The 20,080-nt window shown below is 40.9% G+C and overlaps 1 protein-coding gene across 1 annotated transcript in view; it reads right to left on the bottom strand.

The window, feature by feature from the left end:
* The window catches only part of LOC115457648 (stimulated by retinoic acid gene 6 protein-like), a 102,638-nt gene that overhangs the window by 9,414 nt on the left and 73,144 nt on the right, over window positions 1-20,080 (bottom strand). The window contains exons 12-15 of the mRNA XM_030187175.1: window positions 14,734-14,803; window positions 14,453-14,501; window positions 6,386-6,503; window positions 6,025-6,144 (exon numbers count right to left, since the gene is read on the bottom strand). Of these exons, the coding sequence (XP_030043035.1) occupies window positions 6,025-6,144; window positions 6,386-6,503; window positions 14,453-14,501; window positions 14,734-14,803 (357 nt within the window). The remainder of the gene's footprint in view (window positions 1-6,024; window positions 6,145-6,385; window positions 6,504-14,452; window positions 14,502-14,733; window positions 14,804-20,080) is intronic.

The following is a 20,080-nucleotide window of genomic DNA, read 5'->3' as shown; positions in this document are numbered from 1 at the left end:
AGAACAAAAATGAGTATAAACTGTAGAACATGAATAAATTAATCAAAATTTTTGACAAATGCCAGCTTAAAAAATCTTATGTGTTTGAGCATTGACAACAGCTGGTGCATGTGTCTCTTGGGTGCTGTTTTAGCTGACTGATGCATGATTTACTGAGACTGCGGTTCTCCTTATTGTCTTGTGTATTAATGAAATCCGCCCCTGACCGCTTCATAGCAGACCTCACATCCCACATAAACTACATGCTTCAGCAAGGTCTCTTCCCTAAGGAAAATGGCAATATCCTATTCACTCCGATACCAAAAGACACCAAGAAAAAAACCAAATGAAATCACTAACTACCGTCCAGTAGCATCTATCCCGTTGGTGGTCAAACTGATGGAAAGCATGGTAGGAAACAACTTACAGATTATATAAACAAATTCTCAATATTACACGAATCAGTCAGGTTTTCGCCCCCTCCACAACACAGAAACAGTAGTACTCACTCTCCTAGCCAAATTCAAGCAGGAAATAGCAATAGGCAAAAACATCCTCCTCCTCCAATTCGGCATGTCTAGTGCATTCGACATGGTAAACCATAATATATTAATAAGATTACTAGATAAGTTCGGGATTGGTGGAAACATACTTAGCTGGATCAAGGGTTTCCTAACCACAAGAACATATCAAGTAAAATCAAACTCGAACATATATCATCACCGTGGAAAGCAGACTGCGGAGTACCACAAGGATCGCCGCTATCACTGATCCTCTTCAACCTAATGATGACCCCAATAGCTAAGTCCTTATCCAAACAAGGCCTTAACCCTTTCATCTATGCAGACGATGTCACAATATTCATTCCTTACAAATCTAAACTCACGGAAATCACCAACGAAATCAAGATCAGCTTGAACATCATGGACTCCTGGGCAAATGCATTTCAACTAAAACTAAACAAAGAAAAAAAACACACTGTCTCATCCTCTCATCCCTACACAGCGCAGATAACCTTACAATTATCAACACCACAGATTACACCCTCCCTATCTCAGACAGCCTGAAAATCCTCGGCATTACAATGGACCGCAACTTAACACTAGAGAGCCAAGTGACATCCACAACAAAGAAAATGTTCCACTCAATGTGGAAACTCAGATGTGTGAAACAATTCTTCCTGAGGGGAACATTTCGCAACCTGATACAATCAATGGTACTAAGCCATGTAGACTACTGCAATGGAATTTATGCGGGATGCAAACCTTAAAGAAACTTCAGACTGCTCAAAACACGGCAGCTAGGCTTATCTTCAGAAAAACGTGATTTGAAAGTGCAAAACCCCTTCGCGAAAAACTACACTGGCTCCCAATCAAAGAACGCATTGCTTTCAAAACCTGCACTCTGGTTCACAAAATTATCTACAGTGAAGCTCCAGGATACATGACAGACTTGATCGACCTACCAACTAGAAACACATCCGAATGAACACGAACGTACCTAAATCTGCACTACCCAAGCTGCAAAGGACTCAAATACAAATCAACTTACGCGTCCAGTTTTTCCTACATAAGCACACAACTGTGGAACACATTACCAAAAGCCTTGAAAACTACGAACGACAACCTAAACTTCCGGAAAACACTAAAAACTAACCTGTTTAACAAGGCATACCCTACCGATCCAACATAAATGCCTGATCTCTGCAACACAACAAAACTAAAGAACGTAATGGACATAACACAACTCTTCCGTTGTATGATTCCCTAGTGTGGCTGTGCCACATGAATTTTTTCTTACCACAACATCACTTTGTATTTGTTTACACCGGAGTCTGTAACGCCTCTCCGGTACTATGTAAGCCACATTGAGCCTACAAATAGGTGGGAAAATGTGGGATATAAATATAACAAATAAATAAATAAAGGTTGTTCTTGCATTGTTTTTTGCATTTCAACAAACGTTTTGACCCTAAAGGAACGCAAATAGCTGAAACATGGTCCATGTTCGGTCTGAATAGTTCATGCAACTTTCATTGGAGAATAAACTATTTTTATCTTGAAGATATTGGACTTATTTTTATTTCTTGGAACTGTTTTCTTCCACTCTGTGCTTGTCTGTTTGATTACTCCTTTTTTTGTGTAAAGCTTTTGTACTCGCATGTCACAGATCCTTGTAGATAAAATTTGGAAGAATGTTTACCAATATCTTGGCCTACTGTGAATATTCTCTTTAAAAACATGTTGTTTCTCATTACCCATTGGACACTAGCCCTCCTTATATATTGAAAACAGCTCCTAATTTTAAGAGTTTACTCTTTTGTTGGTTGCAATCAACAATGGCAGCTGGAAGTTTTTTTTCACATTTGGATGAAATTATAATTACCCCTATTATAAAGAATAATAAAGAATCAAAACAAACTATCTCTAATTATAGACCTATTGCTTCGATCCCCCTTTTTAAATTAAACTATTGGAAGGTTTGGTAGCCATGCAACTTACAGATTGATACCAGTTTTTATATCTTGCATCCCTCCCAGTTTGGATTTAGGTCCACTTTTAGTACTGAGACAGTTCTTTGTTCTTTGTTAGGTAATGCTCATCAGCTATTAAGTGACAGCAAAAAAGCTCTACTTTTGCAGCTAGACCTCTGAAGCGCATTTGATTTAGTTGACTGAGAGATTTTATTAAATATGTGTATAATGGGTTATGTCTATAATTGGTTTAAAGGATTTCTTATGCAACGCTCTTATAGAGTTAAGAGAGGATAAGTTTTCAGAGCAATGGTCCAACGTGTGTGGGTTTCCTCAAGGTTCCCCTTTATCTCCTACCCTTTTTAACGTTTACGTACACCCTTTAGGATTCTGTTTAGAGAAATTGAGCATTTATTTTTATAGTTATGTGAATGATATCACATTATTAATTCCTGTCAATTCTAAAGTTTCTGCATGCTTATATTTAATTCATAATATCTTTGACATTTTGGAAAATTGGATGACAGTTATATATCAGGCTTTGTTTGCTGTTGCTCCATTCAATCTGAAACATATGTTGACTATTTACCATCCAAGACGTGAATTACGGTCAGAGGCTGCTATGACACTTTCAACTGATATAGTAACTCAACTTTGGTATGCAGAAACATGTGCTACTGCCTCTATTCCTGCAGGGATAATGCTGTGGAATGCGCTGCTAGGTCAGCTTTGGTAATGTAGTAGTGTAACACAGTTTAGAAAATTGTTGAAGACAAAATTGTTTGTCATGGCTTTTTATTTTTAATTTGAAGACTGAATTCTTATTATGATCTGTTTTGTTTTGTTTTATGTTCTGTTTGTCCTGTTTGTCTGTCCTAATTAGATTGTAAGCTCTGTCAAGCAGGGACTGTCTCTTCATGTTCAAGTGTACAGTGCTGCGTACGTCTAGTAGCACTATAGAAATGATAAGTAGTAGTAGTAGTAGTAGTAGTAGTATATGAATAAAGTGAATGTTCTTTTGTAAACCACCTAGTTTAGATGGTATAGAAATTTTGTAAATAAATGAGACAGCATAAATTTAGACTGAATATGGAGAAGATGAAATTTATGCTTATTAGTAATACTATTAGTGCTGAGGAGAATAGTGTAACAATTAATAATACTAGATTCAATTTCTCTTCCTTGGTTACAGTACTGGAGGTACTCCTTAATACACCTTTAAACATTGCAATCACAGGTTAATAATCTGATACAGAAAGTATTTTATGTTATGCATAATCTTCGACACCTAAGAAAGTACTTTGAATCTGATCACAATAGCTTTGTAAGATTTGCCTGACTTATGCAATTTTAGCTATACATTGTTTAAGTTTGCTGTAGGTTTGTTAAGTTTTGTATTTCCTGGTGACTGTCTGGCTTCTTGGTTTTGTAATCCACGTAGAACCACAAAGTTAACTGCAGAGTAAAATTTTTATTATTATTATTAATCAAAAGCAGTCAAATATGCTGAAAGTAGTCCTGATCTCAAGTAAAATAAGCACACAGTACATCTCAACATTCAATAATCCTTTCAATGACATGAAAATCACATATCTTAGAAAGTGAAATTAACCTCTTCTCTTGATATGGAATATCTCTGATGCCACAACTGATAGTGTTTGACAATCTCATAGGTTTGATCATTTAGGAGAACTCTTTTGGGGAATATATTTACATTGCTCTTGTTTAGGGTTATCTTTGATAAATTCCCTACACTGCAGCATCCCCAGCCAACTTGTGAGCCTACCACTGTCATCGAGTTACTGGGCTCTTTTGTCTTTTAAAACATAGCTGTTTTGAGCACATCTATATTTCTACCTATATGAGTTTTATGGATGCAGGCAGAGCAATTAAGTTGCAATGAGGGTAGCCAATGTTACTCAGATTTTTAAGAAGGGTTCCAGAGGAGATCCGGGAAATTATAGACCGGTGAGTCTGACGTCGGTGCCGGGCAAGATGGTGGAGGCTATTATTAAGAATAAAATTGCAGAGCATATACAAAAACATGGACTGATGAGACAAAGTCAGCACGGATTTAGTGAAGGGAAGTCTTGCCTCACCAATCTAATGCATTTTTTTGAGGGGGTAAGCAAACATGTGGACAATGGGGAGCCGGTTGATATTGTATATCTGGATTTTCAGAAGGCGTTTGACAAAGTGCCGCACGAAAGACTCCTGAAGAAACTGCAGAGTCATGGAATCGGAGGTAGGGTATTATTATGGATTAAGAACTGGTTGAAAGATAGGAAGCAGAGAGTAGGATTGCGTGGCCAGTATTCTCAGTGGAGGAGGGTAGTTAGTGGGGTCCCGCAGGGGTCTGTGCTGGGTCCGTTGCTTTTTAATGTATTTATAAATGACCTAGAGATGGGAATAACTAGTGAGGTAATTAAATTCGCCGATGACACAAAATTATTCAGGGTCGTCAAGTCGCAGGAGGAATGTGAACGATTACAGGAGGACCTTGCGAGACTGGGAGAATGGGCGTGCAAGTGGCAGATGAAGTTCAATGTTGACAAGTGCAAAGTGATGCATGTGGGTAAGAGGAACCCGAATTATAGCTACGTCTTGCAAGGTTCCGCGTTAGGAGTTACGGATCAAGAAAGGGATCTGGGTGTCGTCGTCGATGATACACTGAAACCTTCTGCTCAGTGTGCTGCTGCGGCTAGGAAAGCGAATAGAATGTTGGGTGTTATTAGGAAGGGTATGGAGTCCAGGTGTGCGGATGTTATAATGCCGTTGTATCGCTCCATGGTGCGACCGCACCTGGAGTATTGTGTTCAGTACTGGTCTCCGTATCTCAAAAAAGATATAGTAGAATTGGAAAAGGTACAGCGAAGGGCGACGAAAATGATAGTGGGGATGGGACGACTTTCCTATGAAGAGAGGCTGAGAAGGCTAGGGCTTTTCAGCTTGGAGAAGAGACGGCTGAGGGGAGATATGATAGAAGTGTATAAAATAATGAGTGGAATGGATCGGGTGGATGTGAAGCGATTGTTCACGCTATCCAAAAATAATAGGACTAGAGGGCATGAGTTGAAGCTACAGTGTGGTAAATTTAAAACGAATCGGAGAAAATTTTTCTTCACCCAACGTGTAATTAGACTCTGGAATTCGTTGCTGGAGAACGTGGTACGGGCGGTTAGCTTGACGGAGTTTAAAAAGGGGTTAGATAGATTCCTAAAGGACAAGTCCATAGACCGCTATTAAATGGACTTGGAAAAATTCCGCATTTTTAGGTATAACTTGTCTGGAATGTTTTTACGTTTGGGGAGCGTGCCAGGTGCCCTTGACCTGGATTGGCCACTGTCGGTGACAGGATGCTGGGCTAGATGGACCTTTGGTCTTTCCCAGTATGGCACTACTTATGTACTTATGTACTTATGAGTTATCATTTGAAGGTTTTTTCAGTTAAGAGATAAGAAGACCAGAGCAGTTTGTTAAAGTATTTAAATAATGCACTTCCTGGAGAACCAACCAGATTGCAGATCATAACAGATTCCTAACTCCGCCCATAAGTCCCTGATGCAACTCACCTGTTGTTTATTGCTAAAGGCTTGTTACGGTCACTGGGAGAAATTTTATCTTGCAGAAAGATGAACTGGGCAGCCAGCACTTGCACAACTATAACTAATACCATCAGTACTATTCCAAGTCTAAAAAGGGGGAGAGAAAGATTCAGTAAATAATCAGATTGATCACACCTACCACTCTCTGTGCCAAGAATAGGACAGAAAGGAACAACACACCAGGGAACACAGACATGTTTGTTTTTTGCAGTATAAATCCTCTAAGAGCCTCACATCAAAGTTTTAACAAGATTAAGTCTTGACTACCACCAGCATTAAGAAGATAAAACAATAAAGTCTAGTAAATGGGTGCCTTCGTCTTACTCACAAAGTGTAACCAAAGCCCTGGAGCACCTGCATGCCCTTCCCTTGTTTTATTGGAAGCACAAACCAGAAGGTGATTAGGAGGCCGACCAGGAAGTGCAGAATGTGGAGCACTAGGTATCCTGTGGGAAAAGAGCACAGGCGTGAAGTTAGGGCTTTATCAAATATGTATTGCATTTCTTGTTTAAACTGGGCTAGTTTTCCTAATGAGTTTAATTTTTCACATTAGACCTGATCTGCAGGACTTCTTTTGCTATTTTCCATGAGACTTTCACGCCAAGGAGCAGGGAGGAACTGGATGTAGATAGAGTAGGGGCGAAGGTTTAGAGGGTGAACAACAGTAGAGACTGAGCTGTCCACAGTTGGGAGAAGAAAACTACAATCAAGCTAGTTGGTGAGGAGGGCGACCTTTGAGCTTTTGTAGAAAAAAAAGAAACCGGAGCTGAAATTCTATTAAAGAAAGCTGAAAACAACGTGAGCCCAGATTTCCTCAACATTAATCAAAAAGAAGCGAGTTGGAAGCTGCCAGCCAGGAGCCATGAGTTTTTCAACTCACTTCCCACCTTTTCTGAATTTACTCATTATTCCAAGAACCCATGCATTTAGGGGATCTTTTACTAAGGCACACTAGCATTTTTAGCGTGCACTAAAAATAGGTGTGCGCTAAATGCTAGAGACACCAATGTATTCCTATGGGCATCTCTAGCGTTTAGCGCACATTAAAAATGCTAGCTTGCCTTAGTAAAAGAGCTCCTTAGTCTTAAAGGCTCATGAAGTCCCCAGGAGGGTGGGTGAGTATCAGTGGTGTGCTGGTAAATTTTTAACAATGAACTCTCTCTCCAGGCCTAGCCAGCCCTGCAATTTCTTTTGGGGGGGGGGGAGGACTGGGGGGACAATGCATTCCCCTCTCCCCCCCCATGTAGGCACGCTAGACATACCTTTCCTGGCATGCTCCTCAGAGCAGGAAACAAGCTACGGAGAGTGGCGGCAGTCTATTTATTTTGCTGATGGGGCTTGGCATCCCTGCCAGCAGAGTAAAAGGGAGTTCAGGAGGGGACCCGAGCCCAAATTTCGGGAGCCAGTTGTTAAAGTAGCCATGGGGGGCCTACTTTAACAACCAGCTCTCACAATTCTTAAAAACTTAACAAATGGCTCTTGTGAGCCGGTGTAAGCCAGCTCCTGCACATCACTGTTGAGTATACACCTATGAAAGCCTTGGAGGTTGCCTTGTAGTTTTGAGGTCCCAGGAAGCCTACCTGGAGGTAACTAGACAGAAACTTTTACAGAATACTAGCTTAGTGCACATTTCATGCCTGCCAAAGGCGTAAAAACAAATGACATCACAAACTATCGTCCAGTAGCATCCATCCCCACTGGTAGTCAAACTAATGGAAGGCTTGGTAACCAAACAACTTAATCACTACATAAACAAATTCACAATACTACACAAATCACAATCTAGCACAAACATATCATCACCTTGGCAACCAGAATGCGGAGTACCGCAAGGATCACCACTATCACCGATCCTTTTCAACCTCATGATGACCCCATTAGCCAAGTCCTTAGCCAACCAAGGCCTTAACCCATTCATATTTGCTGATGACGTCACAATATATATCCCCTACAAACACAACCTGGCAGAAATCACCAGTGAAATCAAGCTCAGTCTGAACACATTGAGGCTTATTTTCAAAGCACTTAGCCTCCCAAAGTTCCATAGAAACATATGGAACTTAGCCTCCCAAAGTGCTTTGAAAATATGCCTCATTGTCTCATAATTTCATCCCAATATAACACATATAAACCCACAAACATAAACACCCCAGGTTACACCCTTCCTATTGCAGTCAGTCTGAAAATCCTTGGAGTAACAATTGACCAGAATCTCTCACTAGAGAATCAAGCGAAATCCACCGTAAAGAAAATGTTCCACTCAATGTGGAAACTTAAATGTGTGAAACCATTCTTTCTGAGGGAAATATTTTGCAACTTGATACAATCAATGGCACTGAGCCATGCAGACTACTGCAATGGAATCTACGCGGGCTGTAAAGAGCAAATTATAAAGAAACTCCAGACCGCTCAAAACACAGCAGCCAGGCTAATATTTGGAAAATCACGTTTTGAAAGCGCCAAACCCCTCCGAGAAAAACTGCACTGACTCCCAATCAAAGAACGTATTACTTTCAAAATCTGCTCCATGGTCCTTAAAATTATCTACGGCGAAGCCCCAGGATACATGAAAGATCTCATAGACCTGCCAACCAGAAACACAACAAGATCAGCTCGACCATATCTTAATCTCCACTACCCAAACATCAAAGGACTCAAATACAAAACAACATATGCATCCAGCTTCTCCTATTTAAGCGCACAACTATGGAACGCACTGCCAAAAACAGTAAAAACAACGTACGACCACCTAATGTTCTGGAAAAAACTAAAGACGAACCTGTTCCAAAAGGCATACCCCACCGACCCAACCTAAGAACCAGAATACCTGCTACACAACAATACCAAGAACGTAACGGACTCATCCCAACTCTCCCTCTTCCAACCTAATGTTTCCCCCAATATAGCTACCATATATGAACCATATTCTACCACAATCACACCTTGTACTTGTGCACACTTTGTATTTGTTCAGACCGGAACTGGCGAACGCCGCTATGGTACTATGTAAGCCACATTGAGCCTGCAAATAGGTGGGAAAATGGGGGATACAAATGTAACAAATAAATAAATGCTGGCACCCAACTGATGGCAGTCAGACATGCAAATGAAGGAGTTCTATAAAATCCCACCTAATTACTGGGAACACCTCTGACTCACCCATGCCCCTCCCATGTCCACGCCCCCTTTGGAGTTGTGTACTATGAAATTTAGGTGTGTATGTTATAGAATAGGACATAGGGCTGAGCCACGTATAACTCCTAATTACTGCCAATTATAAGGCCCTTTTACTAAAAGGTTGCTAATGCGGATGCGGACGGTAGTTCTGCCCCCACTGCACGCTATTTCTGCCACTAAGGAAATTTGTTCCATATTTTTTACTGGAGCAGTTACCCGGTGGTAATCGGGCAGTGCCACTTGCTGCCAGGTTAGTGTGGGAGACCTTACTTCCACTTCAATGGGTGGCAGTAAGTGTTCCCCCCCGAAATGGCTGTGCAACAAGTGCAAACTTACCACACAGACATTTCTTTTTTGCACCTTTTTTACCCGCTGCAGTAAAAGGGGATTCTGTGCATGGCAAAAACACACTGTCACTAGTGCAGGGCTCCTTTTACCACAGCTTAGCAAAAGGACTCCTAAGTGCTTGTTAACACCAGTGAATGATTGTTAGCACATAATTGGCTAATTAGTTTACTATGGGTCTGGGATCAAGAATTTGGGGGTTAATGCCTGTTATTGACATGGTGTAAGTGGGTGCACCAATGTTTGCACACTGTGAAAAGGGTCCACTGCTTCCCAGCAAGGTGGAGCCGTCTACCAGCCATTTTTCCAGATCTCACCACAATTGCAGACAGTGGCTAGGTCAAATGATTTTTATTATCAAGCCAATAACAGCTGTCACAAACTTCAGTACATAGGTTATCCCCAAACAAACAGGTTCCAACCACATAGGTTCCCAGTAAAGCAGTTAAATAAATCATGCTTCCAATAAAGCAGGTGAATAAAGCAGGCTTCCAAATAAGTCAGGCTTCCAATAAAGCAGGTAAAGGAAGCAGGTTTCCAAATACATCAGGCTTCCAATGAAGCAGGTTTCCAAATACATCAGGCTTTCAATAAAGCAGGTAACTAAAGCAGGTTTCCAAATACATCAGGCTTCCAATAAAGCAGGTTACTCTCACCTCCAACACCCTTCCAAACCCTCAGGAGCTGGCCATCCCTGCCTTGGAACTCTCCCACTCCATAGAGGCTTCTCCCCCCCTCCTGGGATTCCTCCCCCATCTGATCTACCCCCACCCTCCATATAATCCATCCAATCATCTTCTTCCCTCTCCATGGGCCCCTTTCTATTCCAGCTGGGCAGCATGGTATATTGATTGCGTATCCAGGGGAACTGAGCTTCTTCCCTCCGCCTCCGCCTAGTGGGTGACAAAATTATAGGCTCAGCCTGGCTATCCCCCCCGGCTCCCTCTGCTGGAGCTGGGAGTCCATTCCCTTGTCTCCAGACTACTCTCTGCCTCCCTCCTTGTAATGGCTTCTGGTACTTGTATTTCAGGGTCTAACTGCTTCATCCTAGCCGCCCTGGCAGTAGCCTTGTCACAACACTTACATTAGTGTTCTATAATGGTGCCCAGATGATGTTATAGAATTCGTGCTTAACACACTGCATTTTGGTGCCTAAATTTTGGTACATTTTATAGAACTGACCCTATATATGTTTTATAATATGGATAGTGCACACTGAAATTTTTTGTGTCACTTTGGATAGAAAATGACAAAATGATATAACACATGTTGTTAATGTTTTCATAGCATTTTTCACCCTAGTAATGGGAGTCTGTGGGAGTTGTTTTTATACTTTTTCCTGTGATGTTTTTATGATGTTCATTACAAGTTTCTTTGACAAATCTGGCCTTCTGCTTAGTGATGGGGAAAGAGGATGAAAGCTGGTTTAAAAAAGTTACTCATCATGCAATCATTTGGCTGTTTTCTGCCCTCTGGTGTCCTTTTAGGAGTACTGGTGACTTAACAACTGGGATTATTTCCAACACAACAACTGGTCCAAAATACAGCAGCCCAAATGAGTACTAAGTCAAGGCATTATGAAAGAATTAGGCCAGTTTTAAAACCCTTATATTGGTCTCTGCTAAAATTTCAATATTAGTTTAAGATTTTTCAATTAATGCTCAAAATTATAAGTGCAATGCTTCTATTTGATTTAAACAACCAATTTGGTTACTGTAGATAAATGTATCATCTTAGATCTGTAGAAGACTGTCTTACAAAAATTCCTCCATGGTCAGAAGTTAGATTAGCTGGCATTTGGAACAAGATTTTTTCAATAGTAATATGCACCAGCAAAAATGTTGGTTTGTTTTCAGCTCTTTTTCCCCCTGATATTAAGAATTTTGTGGTTCATTTCACACATTTGTTTCAATCTTTTAAGATTTTAACACACACTAATCTATTGTAAACACATTAAAACATAGGTTAATGTGCATTAAATTGATTTTACACACACTAATCCCCTCATTCAATAACAGATCACCTAAAGTTAGGTGGTGAATATTGTAGGTTACATGCTAAAGTGCCACATTTAGGTATGAACATTTACACCTTCTATTGGCATGGCAATGGCATAAGCTAGTGTGTCAAAATGTAGGCTTGTAGGGGTTGATATTTGAAGCAATTTAATCAACTAGAAATGGCTTCTGGACAGTTAAATTGCTTATTCAGGGCAGTCATATTCAGCGTCACTTAACCAGAAAATGCTGCTGAACTTAGTAACATAGCAGATGACGACAGATAAAGACCTGTACGGTCCATCCAGTCTGCCCAACAAGATAAACTCATTACATAAGGTATGATGTGATACTTCATATTTATATCTGATCTTGATTTGTCCTTGCCATTTTTAGGGCATAGACCTTAGAAGTCTGCCCGGCACTGGCCTTGTTCTAAAATTGCTGAAGTTGTCGTCAAAGCCCCTGAAAAGCTCCACTCCAGCCCATCTAAATCTATTCAGCCTCGATCAGTGCACAGACTGTAGCGCCCAACTCAAAACCTACTATTGTAGGGGGTGCCCCGGGGTGGAGTCCGCACTTGGCCAGCACTTACCCGGCCAAGGTGACCGCATAAATAGGACCACATAAAAGTCAGTCTTATCTTTATGCGGTTCACCATAGCCGGTTAAGTGCTGAATATGGCAACTGGCTATGGTTTCACTGGCTTTGTATACCTAGAAGTTCAATGCCAGAGCCCAGATGTGACCTGGCATTGAATTTCCGAGGATAATGCTGGCAGCGGTCAGTAAAATGCTGATCACTGCTGGTTGAATAGCCTGAACTAGATAAAATCCAACTCACTATACTGGACTACCAAAGACTGCTCTACCACGAATGAACTTTAACGCAATACCACCCTATCTGTAATTCCAATAATGAACTCTTTATAACTGACTGTTTAATCTACTACACGTCAATCATGTTCTAATGTAATACCATGTGTATCTCTCACTCCGGAAATGGCGATCGCCATGACGGAATACTGTAAGCCACATTGAGCCTGCAAATAGGTGGGAAAATGTGGGATACAAATGCAATAATTAATACATAAATAATAATAAACGCCAACTTAAGGGGGTCTTTTACAAAGCCATGCTAGCATTTTTAGCTCGCGGTAAACGTTGAGAGGCCCATTATATTCCTATGGGCATCTCAGCGTTTACCGCCAGCTGATTTTTTACCGTGAGCTAAAAACGCTAGCACAGCTTTGTAAAAGGGTCCCCCCCCCAGCTAGTATTCTAGAATTGAATCTGGGTGCCCAGATGCTGTTAGAGAATTAGCGCATAGCACACTATTGCTGGGGTTTACTAAGCTGCTAGTGTGTCTGGCTATGTGCTAGTGCCGACACAGCCCATTCACTTTGAATGGGCTGTTTCGGCAGTGCCGCATGGAAACCGCTAATGCGGCTTAGTAAACAGACCCCTATATTTTGGTACCTAAATTTTGGCATGCTTTATAGAATTGTCCCCTAAATGTTTTAAGGCCAGCTAGCAAACCAAATGCACAGTAAAGAATGGGAATCCCTATTTTTCATTTAATGGAGCTACGTTATGGACAGAGCTCCATAAATATGCTCATTTTTCCAAGACGCTTTTGTCCTTGTAGGAAGTCCTTAAGACCATACTATGTCAGCAAGCTTTTGCATAGTTTTAACAGCTTGTATTCCTGGGCCATACTTACCCCTCCTGTTTACTAACCCACGTGGCAATACCGACACAGCCCATTCAAAGTGAATGGGTTGTGTCAGCATTAGTGAACGGCAGCCACTGGCTTAGTAAACAGGTTAGAGAGCTCTTTTAGATTATTTCCAAGTTTGGCATAACAGGAGATATTGGTAAAGTTTAAAGTGAGAATACCAGCTGTTAATGTGATGGATGTTTTTACTCAATATAGGCTGAGGGGTCATTTTTTCCCCATGATTTTCTTATAAATCATTAGACTTTAATATCATTCTTTAATTTATGTTGTTTTGCTTTTCAATTTCTGATTTAATTTATTCTATTATATTGATTTTTGTTACCAATGCTTGTTATATTGTCTGTATTATTTTGCTGTTTTGTTGCTGTTTGATACTGTGTATGCAGACCTTGAGCATTGCTAAAATGGAAAGATGCTTTAAACAGAAATTGGTCAGGATGATGATGATTGACTTATTCATAAACATTTTTGAGCTTAAGATGATGAACAGTCTTTTTATTAACACAGAATGAAAACAAAAGTCCTTTTCAATTAAGGCCCAAACTTTTATTTTATTTTATTAATTAGCATTTTTAACGGGCAGTTTATATTCCCAGTTTGGTCATATTCAAGTGGCATAAACATGTTCTTGGTCTCAGCCAAAGACCAAGAAAAAAATTGTTTTGAACTAAGGTGTGCTGAAAAATGACTTGCGGTAGTGTAGGCGTGGGTTTTGGGCGAACACCGATCCATTTTTCAATGCCTGTAAAAAAAGGTCTTTTAAAAATTTTTGCCGAAAATGGATGTGTAGCAAAATCGAAATTGCCGCACTTCCATTTTCCTCCAGCCATTGACCTAGAGGTAAAGTCTCACATGGTAACTGGGCAGTAATGACCTACGTGCATCAAATGCCACTTGGCGCGCATCCAATGCACACGTTCGAAAATAAAAATTATTTTTCAGCCGCACACATCGGATGCATGACCAAAATGAAATTACCGCAAGAGCCACGTGGTAGCTGGTTGGTAACTCCATTTTGGCGCATGTTGGGTGCGTGTAGACGCTTACGTGGCTTAGCAAAAGGGTCCCTTAGACATTGCTTCTAATCCAAGAGAGTTTTTCTATATGTACTAGTTACATGAAGGCTTTTAACTTACCCCACAGCAAATATGCAATTTGATTCCCAGTGTAACGGATGCTGGCTGCCTGAAAAACATAGGGTTCAAATGTTGTTGAAGGTCTCAGGCAGTTCTACTTTTCAATATAATCAAACTATGCAGATTGGCCCAATCATTAATATAAATGAGATCATGCATGCAAATCTACTGTATCTCATGGATATTCATCAGGGTTTTGATGGAAAACCAGAGCAGTGTGCAGGAAAAAGGACTGCAATTTAGGTTGCTCATCCCAGGAAGTTCCTTAAGATGTTTCTCACCAGTACAGCAGGAGACCTTTTCAAAGGAATGAACTTCATCTTGCCTTCAAAGAGCGCTCTTATTTGTTCCCTAAAAGCCCGACACAAGGAATACACAAAGGGTATACAGATTCATTAAGCAAAGCAGTTTTTAAATTTCTCTCCATCTCTTTAAGGACAAGTCTATAACTGCGCCTGCAGTTACGCATGCTATGTGTGGGTAACTGCAGGAAAAGTGCCCCTTAGACAAGGAGTCATTCACTTAGGCAGAGAGGGACATTGGCATGTCCTACTTATGCATGAGTAGGTTGCTTGCTGTACTTAGGTGAGCCCACTTATGCCTGCCATTGACCTGCTGTAAACCTAATCCATATGCCGATGTGGGTTATGCTAGTATTCTATAATGGGATCTGGGTGCCCAGATGCCATTATAGAATAGATACTCCTCCCTCTGTCTTGGGGTGCCCAAACTAAGGTGCCAAATTCTAGAATTGCCTCCTTTATATTTTAGTCAGTATTGATTTTAAGCTGCCTTGGTGCATGGTGAAGGAAGGTACATCAAGGTTTAAATAAATATAAACCATAAATATGCAATTCATAGTTTTTCATCCTGAGGCTGATCGCTTCACCATGGCTACGTCTGTCACGTGCTTGCAAATAGTACTTCTGGAGCAACCCTTGAATGTTGGCAGTGCTGTAAGAGACCCAGGCGGTAGAGCAGGGGTCCTAAAATCCTGTCCTTGAGGTCCAGAACATAGCCTGGCTTTCAGGATTTCCACAATGAATAGGTATGAAATCTGTTTGTATGCAATGGAAGAAGTGAATGCAAATAGATCTCATATATATTCATTGTGGAAATCCTGAAAACCAGGCTGGGTTCTGGACCTCGAGGACTGGATTTGAGGACCCCTGCTATAGGGGATGTACAAAAGAGTCTCTTCACCTGAAGATGAAAGCTAGAGCTCTGACTAAGCTGTAAAATGGTGAATGTCAGAATCTTCTGTGGAGAAAGTGGTATTTTGTCACTGCAAAAGTGACATTACCCAGAACAAATTGTAGCCAAAGGTTTTTACAGAACCAAAGGAAGTCTTTTTATTCAATTTTCCTCTTATGGGATGTGATATATTGAAAAAGGCCTGGATTAGTTAATATAAATGGGCTATTTTAACCATGAGAGGAAATGAAAGTTGTTGAAACTGTTTCTGTTTGGAGATATTCTAAATCCTGGAAGGAGTAAAAATATATTTAGGTTTGAGTGCACAGGGAGGTGAGTAAAAGGCATGCATGTACCACAGTGAATAGCCCCTTGTGGGCAGAATGGAAGAAGTTAAATGTGTGTCTATGGTGGTGATTCTGTGTCCTGCACAATTTGAATACCTTTCTATGAGTCATAACAAAAACCCCATTTTAACACCAGAAATGTTACATTTTATGAGAGCTGTTCTTCATCGAATCCCAAACCACACGAGATATTCACTATCCGGAGTCCAAGAACATAGCTTGAATTGAGTTCATTCTACTAAAAAAATCCAAACAAACCAGCCAACATTTCACTAATACATCTAATAATTAATAGACTAACCCGGAGGTTTGTAGAGTTCATGGTACCTCTTTCCTACGTCTCTGCACTGGTGTAGTGCTTTCTGCCTATGACAATCTGTTTGAGCAGTAAATGAAGGAATTATAAAGATCTCCTATAGCAGTGCTTTCCAAACTATATTGGGGTTGTGACCTGGGCAGTCACACCATAGGGTGTCATTAGTCTGCCACCCAGGGATCAAATGCTTTCTATAGCTTTGGGAATTGGAGTCACAGACACAGAAAAAAAGTATTTATTTCCCAAACTTTCTATACCGCTCTAACCCTTTATAGAACAGCTTGTGGAAGTTGGAAGGGAACGGGAACTTGATATGCCACCTTTCTGTGTTTAGGATGAAAGTGGTTTATATACAGGTACTTATTTTGAACCTGGAGCAATGGAAGATTAAGGGGCCCTTTTACTAAGCCACGTAAGCGTCTATGTGTGCCCAATGCATGCCTAAATGGAGATACCGCCCGACTATCACGTGGCTCTTGTGGTAATTTAATTTTTGGCGCGTGTCCAATACGTGTATCCGAAAAATATTTTTTATTTTCAGGCACGCATAATGGATGCGCACAGGTCATTAATGCCCAGTTACTGCATGAGTCTTTACCGCTAGGTCAATGGTAAGATCTCAGACCCAAAATGGATGCGCGGCAATTTTCATTTTGCTGCATGTTCATTTTTGGCAAAAATTTTAAAAAGGCATTTTTTACAGATGCACTGAAAATTGGATTGCTGCGTGCCCACACTACGCAAGCCATTTTTCAGCATGCACTGTGACTTGCCCAGAGTCACAAGGCACTGTAGTGAGAATTGAACCCAGTTCCCCAGGATCAAAGCCAGCTGCACTAACCACTAGGCTACTCCTCCACAGTGCATACTGCTGATTCCTGTACCCAACTCTGGGTGCTAGACTTACACCTGCTGAAAACTGGTGTAAATCCTAGCGCTCAAGTTGGGTGCACTGACCCATTATTCTATAACACTGCTCACAGCTTTCTGGAAAGCCCATGCCCCACCTATACCCTTCCTATGGCCATACCCACTTTTGAATTGTGCACTATGGGATTTAGGTGCCAAGCTTTATAGAATATATCCAAATTTTACAATGATTCCCAAGCACACTTTAAACTCATTAATAGCTCAAGAGTATGGTGAGTGTTGTGAAGGATCTTCAGACTTTGTGCCTCTTAATTGCTAAACTTGAGTTTTTCAAGCAATCAGATGCAAATCCTCATTGATCCATTAACACGTGAAAGAGCTTTTTTCCCAAAAAAATATTTTTCTTTCATGATTATTTTTATTACTTTTTAACCTCAATTTTTCAACTGTCTCCTGTTCCATTGCCACTAGGAACTGATTCTTATCTCGTACAAACTAATGTTAAATATTAAACTTATTCAGCTACTTAGCTGGCAACTGGCAGCAAAATGTAAGCACAGGAACCTCAAGCTTTATAGAACAGCACACAGCCAGATGCACATGCAAATCCTAAGTGGTGCCAGTTATCGTCATTAATCAGGTGTTAGCGTCCAGTTATTGATGGTAAATAGCTCATTAGCTAATTAAGTTGCATGTGCATCTTGGAAGTGCACCATATATAAAATCCAGGAGTAAGCGATTTCATCACTGACCTGCGGGGTACCACAAGGATCGATACTGTCTCCTATTCTGTTCAATATCTACCTCAAGCCACTAGCTGAGCTGATTCGGTCAATGGACACTCAGTTCTACATCTATACGGATGATGTGCAGCTACTCATACTCATACTGACTTACCTACAGCCTTGAATAAACTGATTACCTGTCTAACAAGAATTCAAGAATGGGCTAAACACAACAAACTTTGCCTGAACCCAAGTAAAACCAAGTTTCTCTGGGTCCCTAACACAAGTGGATACACACCTGACATCAAAATCTCTTTTGGAAAGTATGAACTCCTCCTCAAATCACAAGTCAGGAACCTTGGAATACAGTTAGATTCAACATTTACTCTGATTCCCCAAATACAAGCAACCTTCAAAAGCTGCTTCTACTATTTGTGACAGCTACACTGCCTCTCTCCTTACATCGAGAAGGTAAATCTTATCCCAGTTGTGCATGCCATATCATCAAGACTGGATTACTGCAATGCACTATACAATGGTCTGACTACGAAGGGCCTGCACCAGCTCCAGTTGATTCAGAATGCAGCAGCAAGACTCATAGAAGATTGCAAGCGATGTGACCACATCACATCATTTACACAAAAACGTCTTTGGCTACCAGTACAATACAAGGCTAAATTTAAAACTGATCTTCATGGCCCTGAAAAGAAATGGCCTTGAGTACCTGAAGAATAGGATGATCCTCTACACACCGCCAAGGACGCTAAGGTCCCCCCAAGGACTATCACTAACCACACAATCTCCAAAAGACATTACATGATGTGATACCTGCAAGCGAGCCTTCTCCGGAGTAGCTCCCACACTCTGGAATACACTGCCTGAAAGGCTCCGCTTAAGACAAGACTATCTCTACTTCAGGAAGCAGGTGAAAGCTTGGCTCTTCAACCAGGCCTTTAATGGAAGAAGTAACTAACTTGTTAGTCGTACTCACACACACACACACACACACACGCACACACACACACACACACACACACAAGGAGTGACTGGGGCTGCACATACTACAGCAGGACATGTTTATCCACTTCTACCCTAGCTGAGATAATATTTAACCATCTCTCTGACCTCATGTGCAACTTTCTTTAAATCAGTCACCTTACTTTCTAACTCTTCTTACTCTCTTATCTACCTATATATTTCATCTTTGCTTTACTCTTCACTATCAATTAAAATGTTCTATTACATACTGTGTTGACATTGTAAGTAGTATACCTTGCCATACATGCGAGACTGAAAGATAATGAGAATGGTTATGTGGAAAGTGAGGAGGATAAGGCGAATGTGTGCTAAACAATTACTTCTCTTCAGTGTTCATGGAGGAAAACCCTGGTGAAGGACCGCAGTTGGCTGCTGAAGGAATATTTGCGAATGAAGTCGATACTGCACCATATACGGAAGAAAGAGTTTATAAACAACTGGAGAATCTAAAAGTGGACAAAGCTATGGGGCTGAATGGGATACATACCAGGATACTGAGGGAGGTCCTAGCGGGACCTCTTAAAGATCTATTTAATAGATCTTTAGAGATGGGAGAGGTTCCATGAGATTGGAGACGAGCGAATGTGGTCCCTCTTCACAAAAGTGGAGACAGGGAGAAGTGGGAAACTACAGACCGCTAAGTTTCACATCGATGGTAGGAAAATAATGGAATCACTGCTGAAACAAAGGATAGTTAACTTTCTAGAAGACAACAGGTTACAAGACCTGAGGCAACATGGCTTTACCAAAGGAAAGTCCTGCCAAACGAATCCCATTGACTTCTTTGACTGGGTGACAAAAGAATTGGATGAAGTCCGTGCGCTAGATGTAATCTACTTGGATTTCAGCAAAGCCTTTCATACGGCCCCCCACAGAAGACTCGTGAATAAGCTGAAAGGGCTGAATTTAGGACTGAAAGTGGTGAACTGGATAGAAAACTGGTTGACCCGCAGGTGGCAGAGGGAGGTGGTAAATGGAATCCGCTCGGAGGAAAGGATGGCGAGCAGTGGGGTTCCTCAGGGGTCGGTGATGGGGGCCCATTTTGTTTAATATATTTGTGAGAGATATTGCTGAAGGATTGGAAGGAAATGTTTGCCTTTTTGCGGATGACACAAAGATAGCCAATAGAGTGGATACC

Source organism: Microcaecilia unicolor, chromosome 1, assembly GCF_901765095.1.
Source record: "Microcaecilia unicolor chromosome 1, aMicUni1.1, whole genome shotgun sequence".
Taxonomy (NCBI): Eukaryota; Metazoa; Chordata; class Amphibia; order Gymnophiona; family Siphonopidae; genus Microcaecilia; species Microcaecilia unicolor.
The sequence above is the reverse complement of the archived record's forward strand: the minus strand, read 5'-3'. Positions and strand labels throughout refer to the sequence as shown.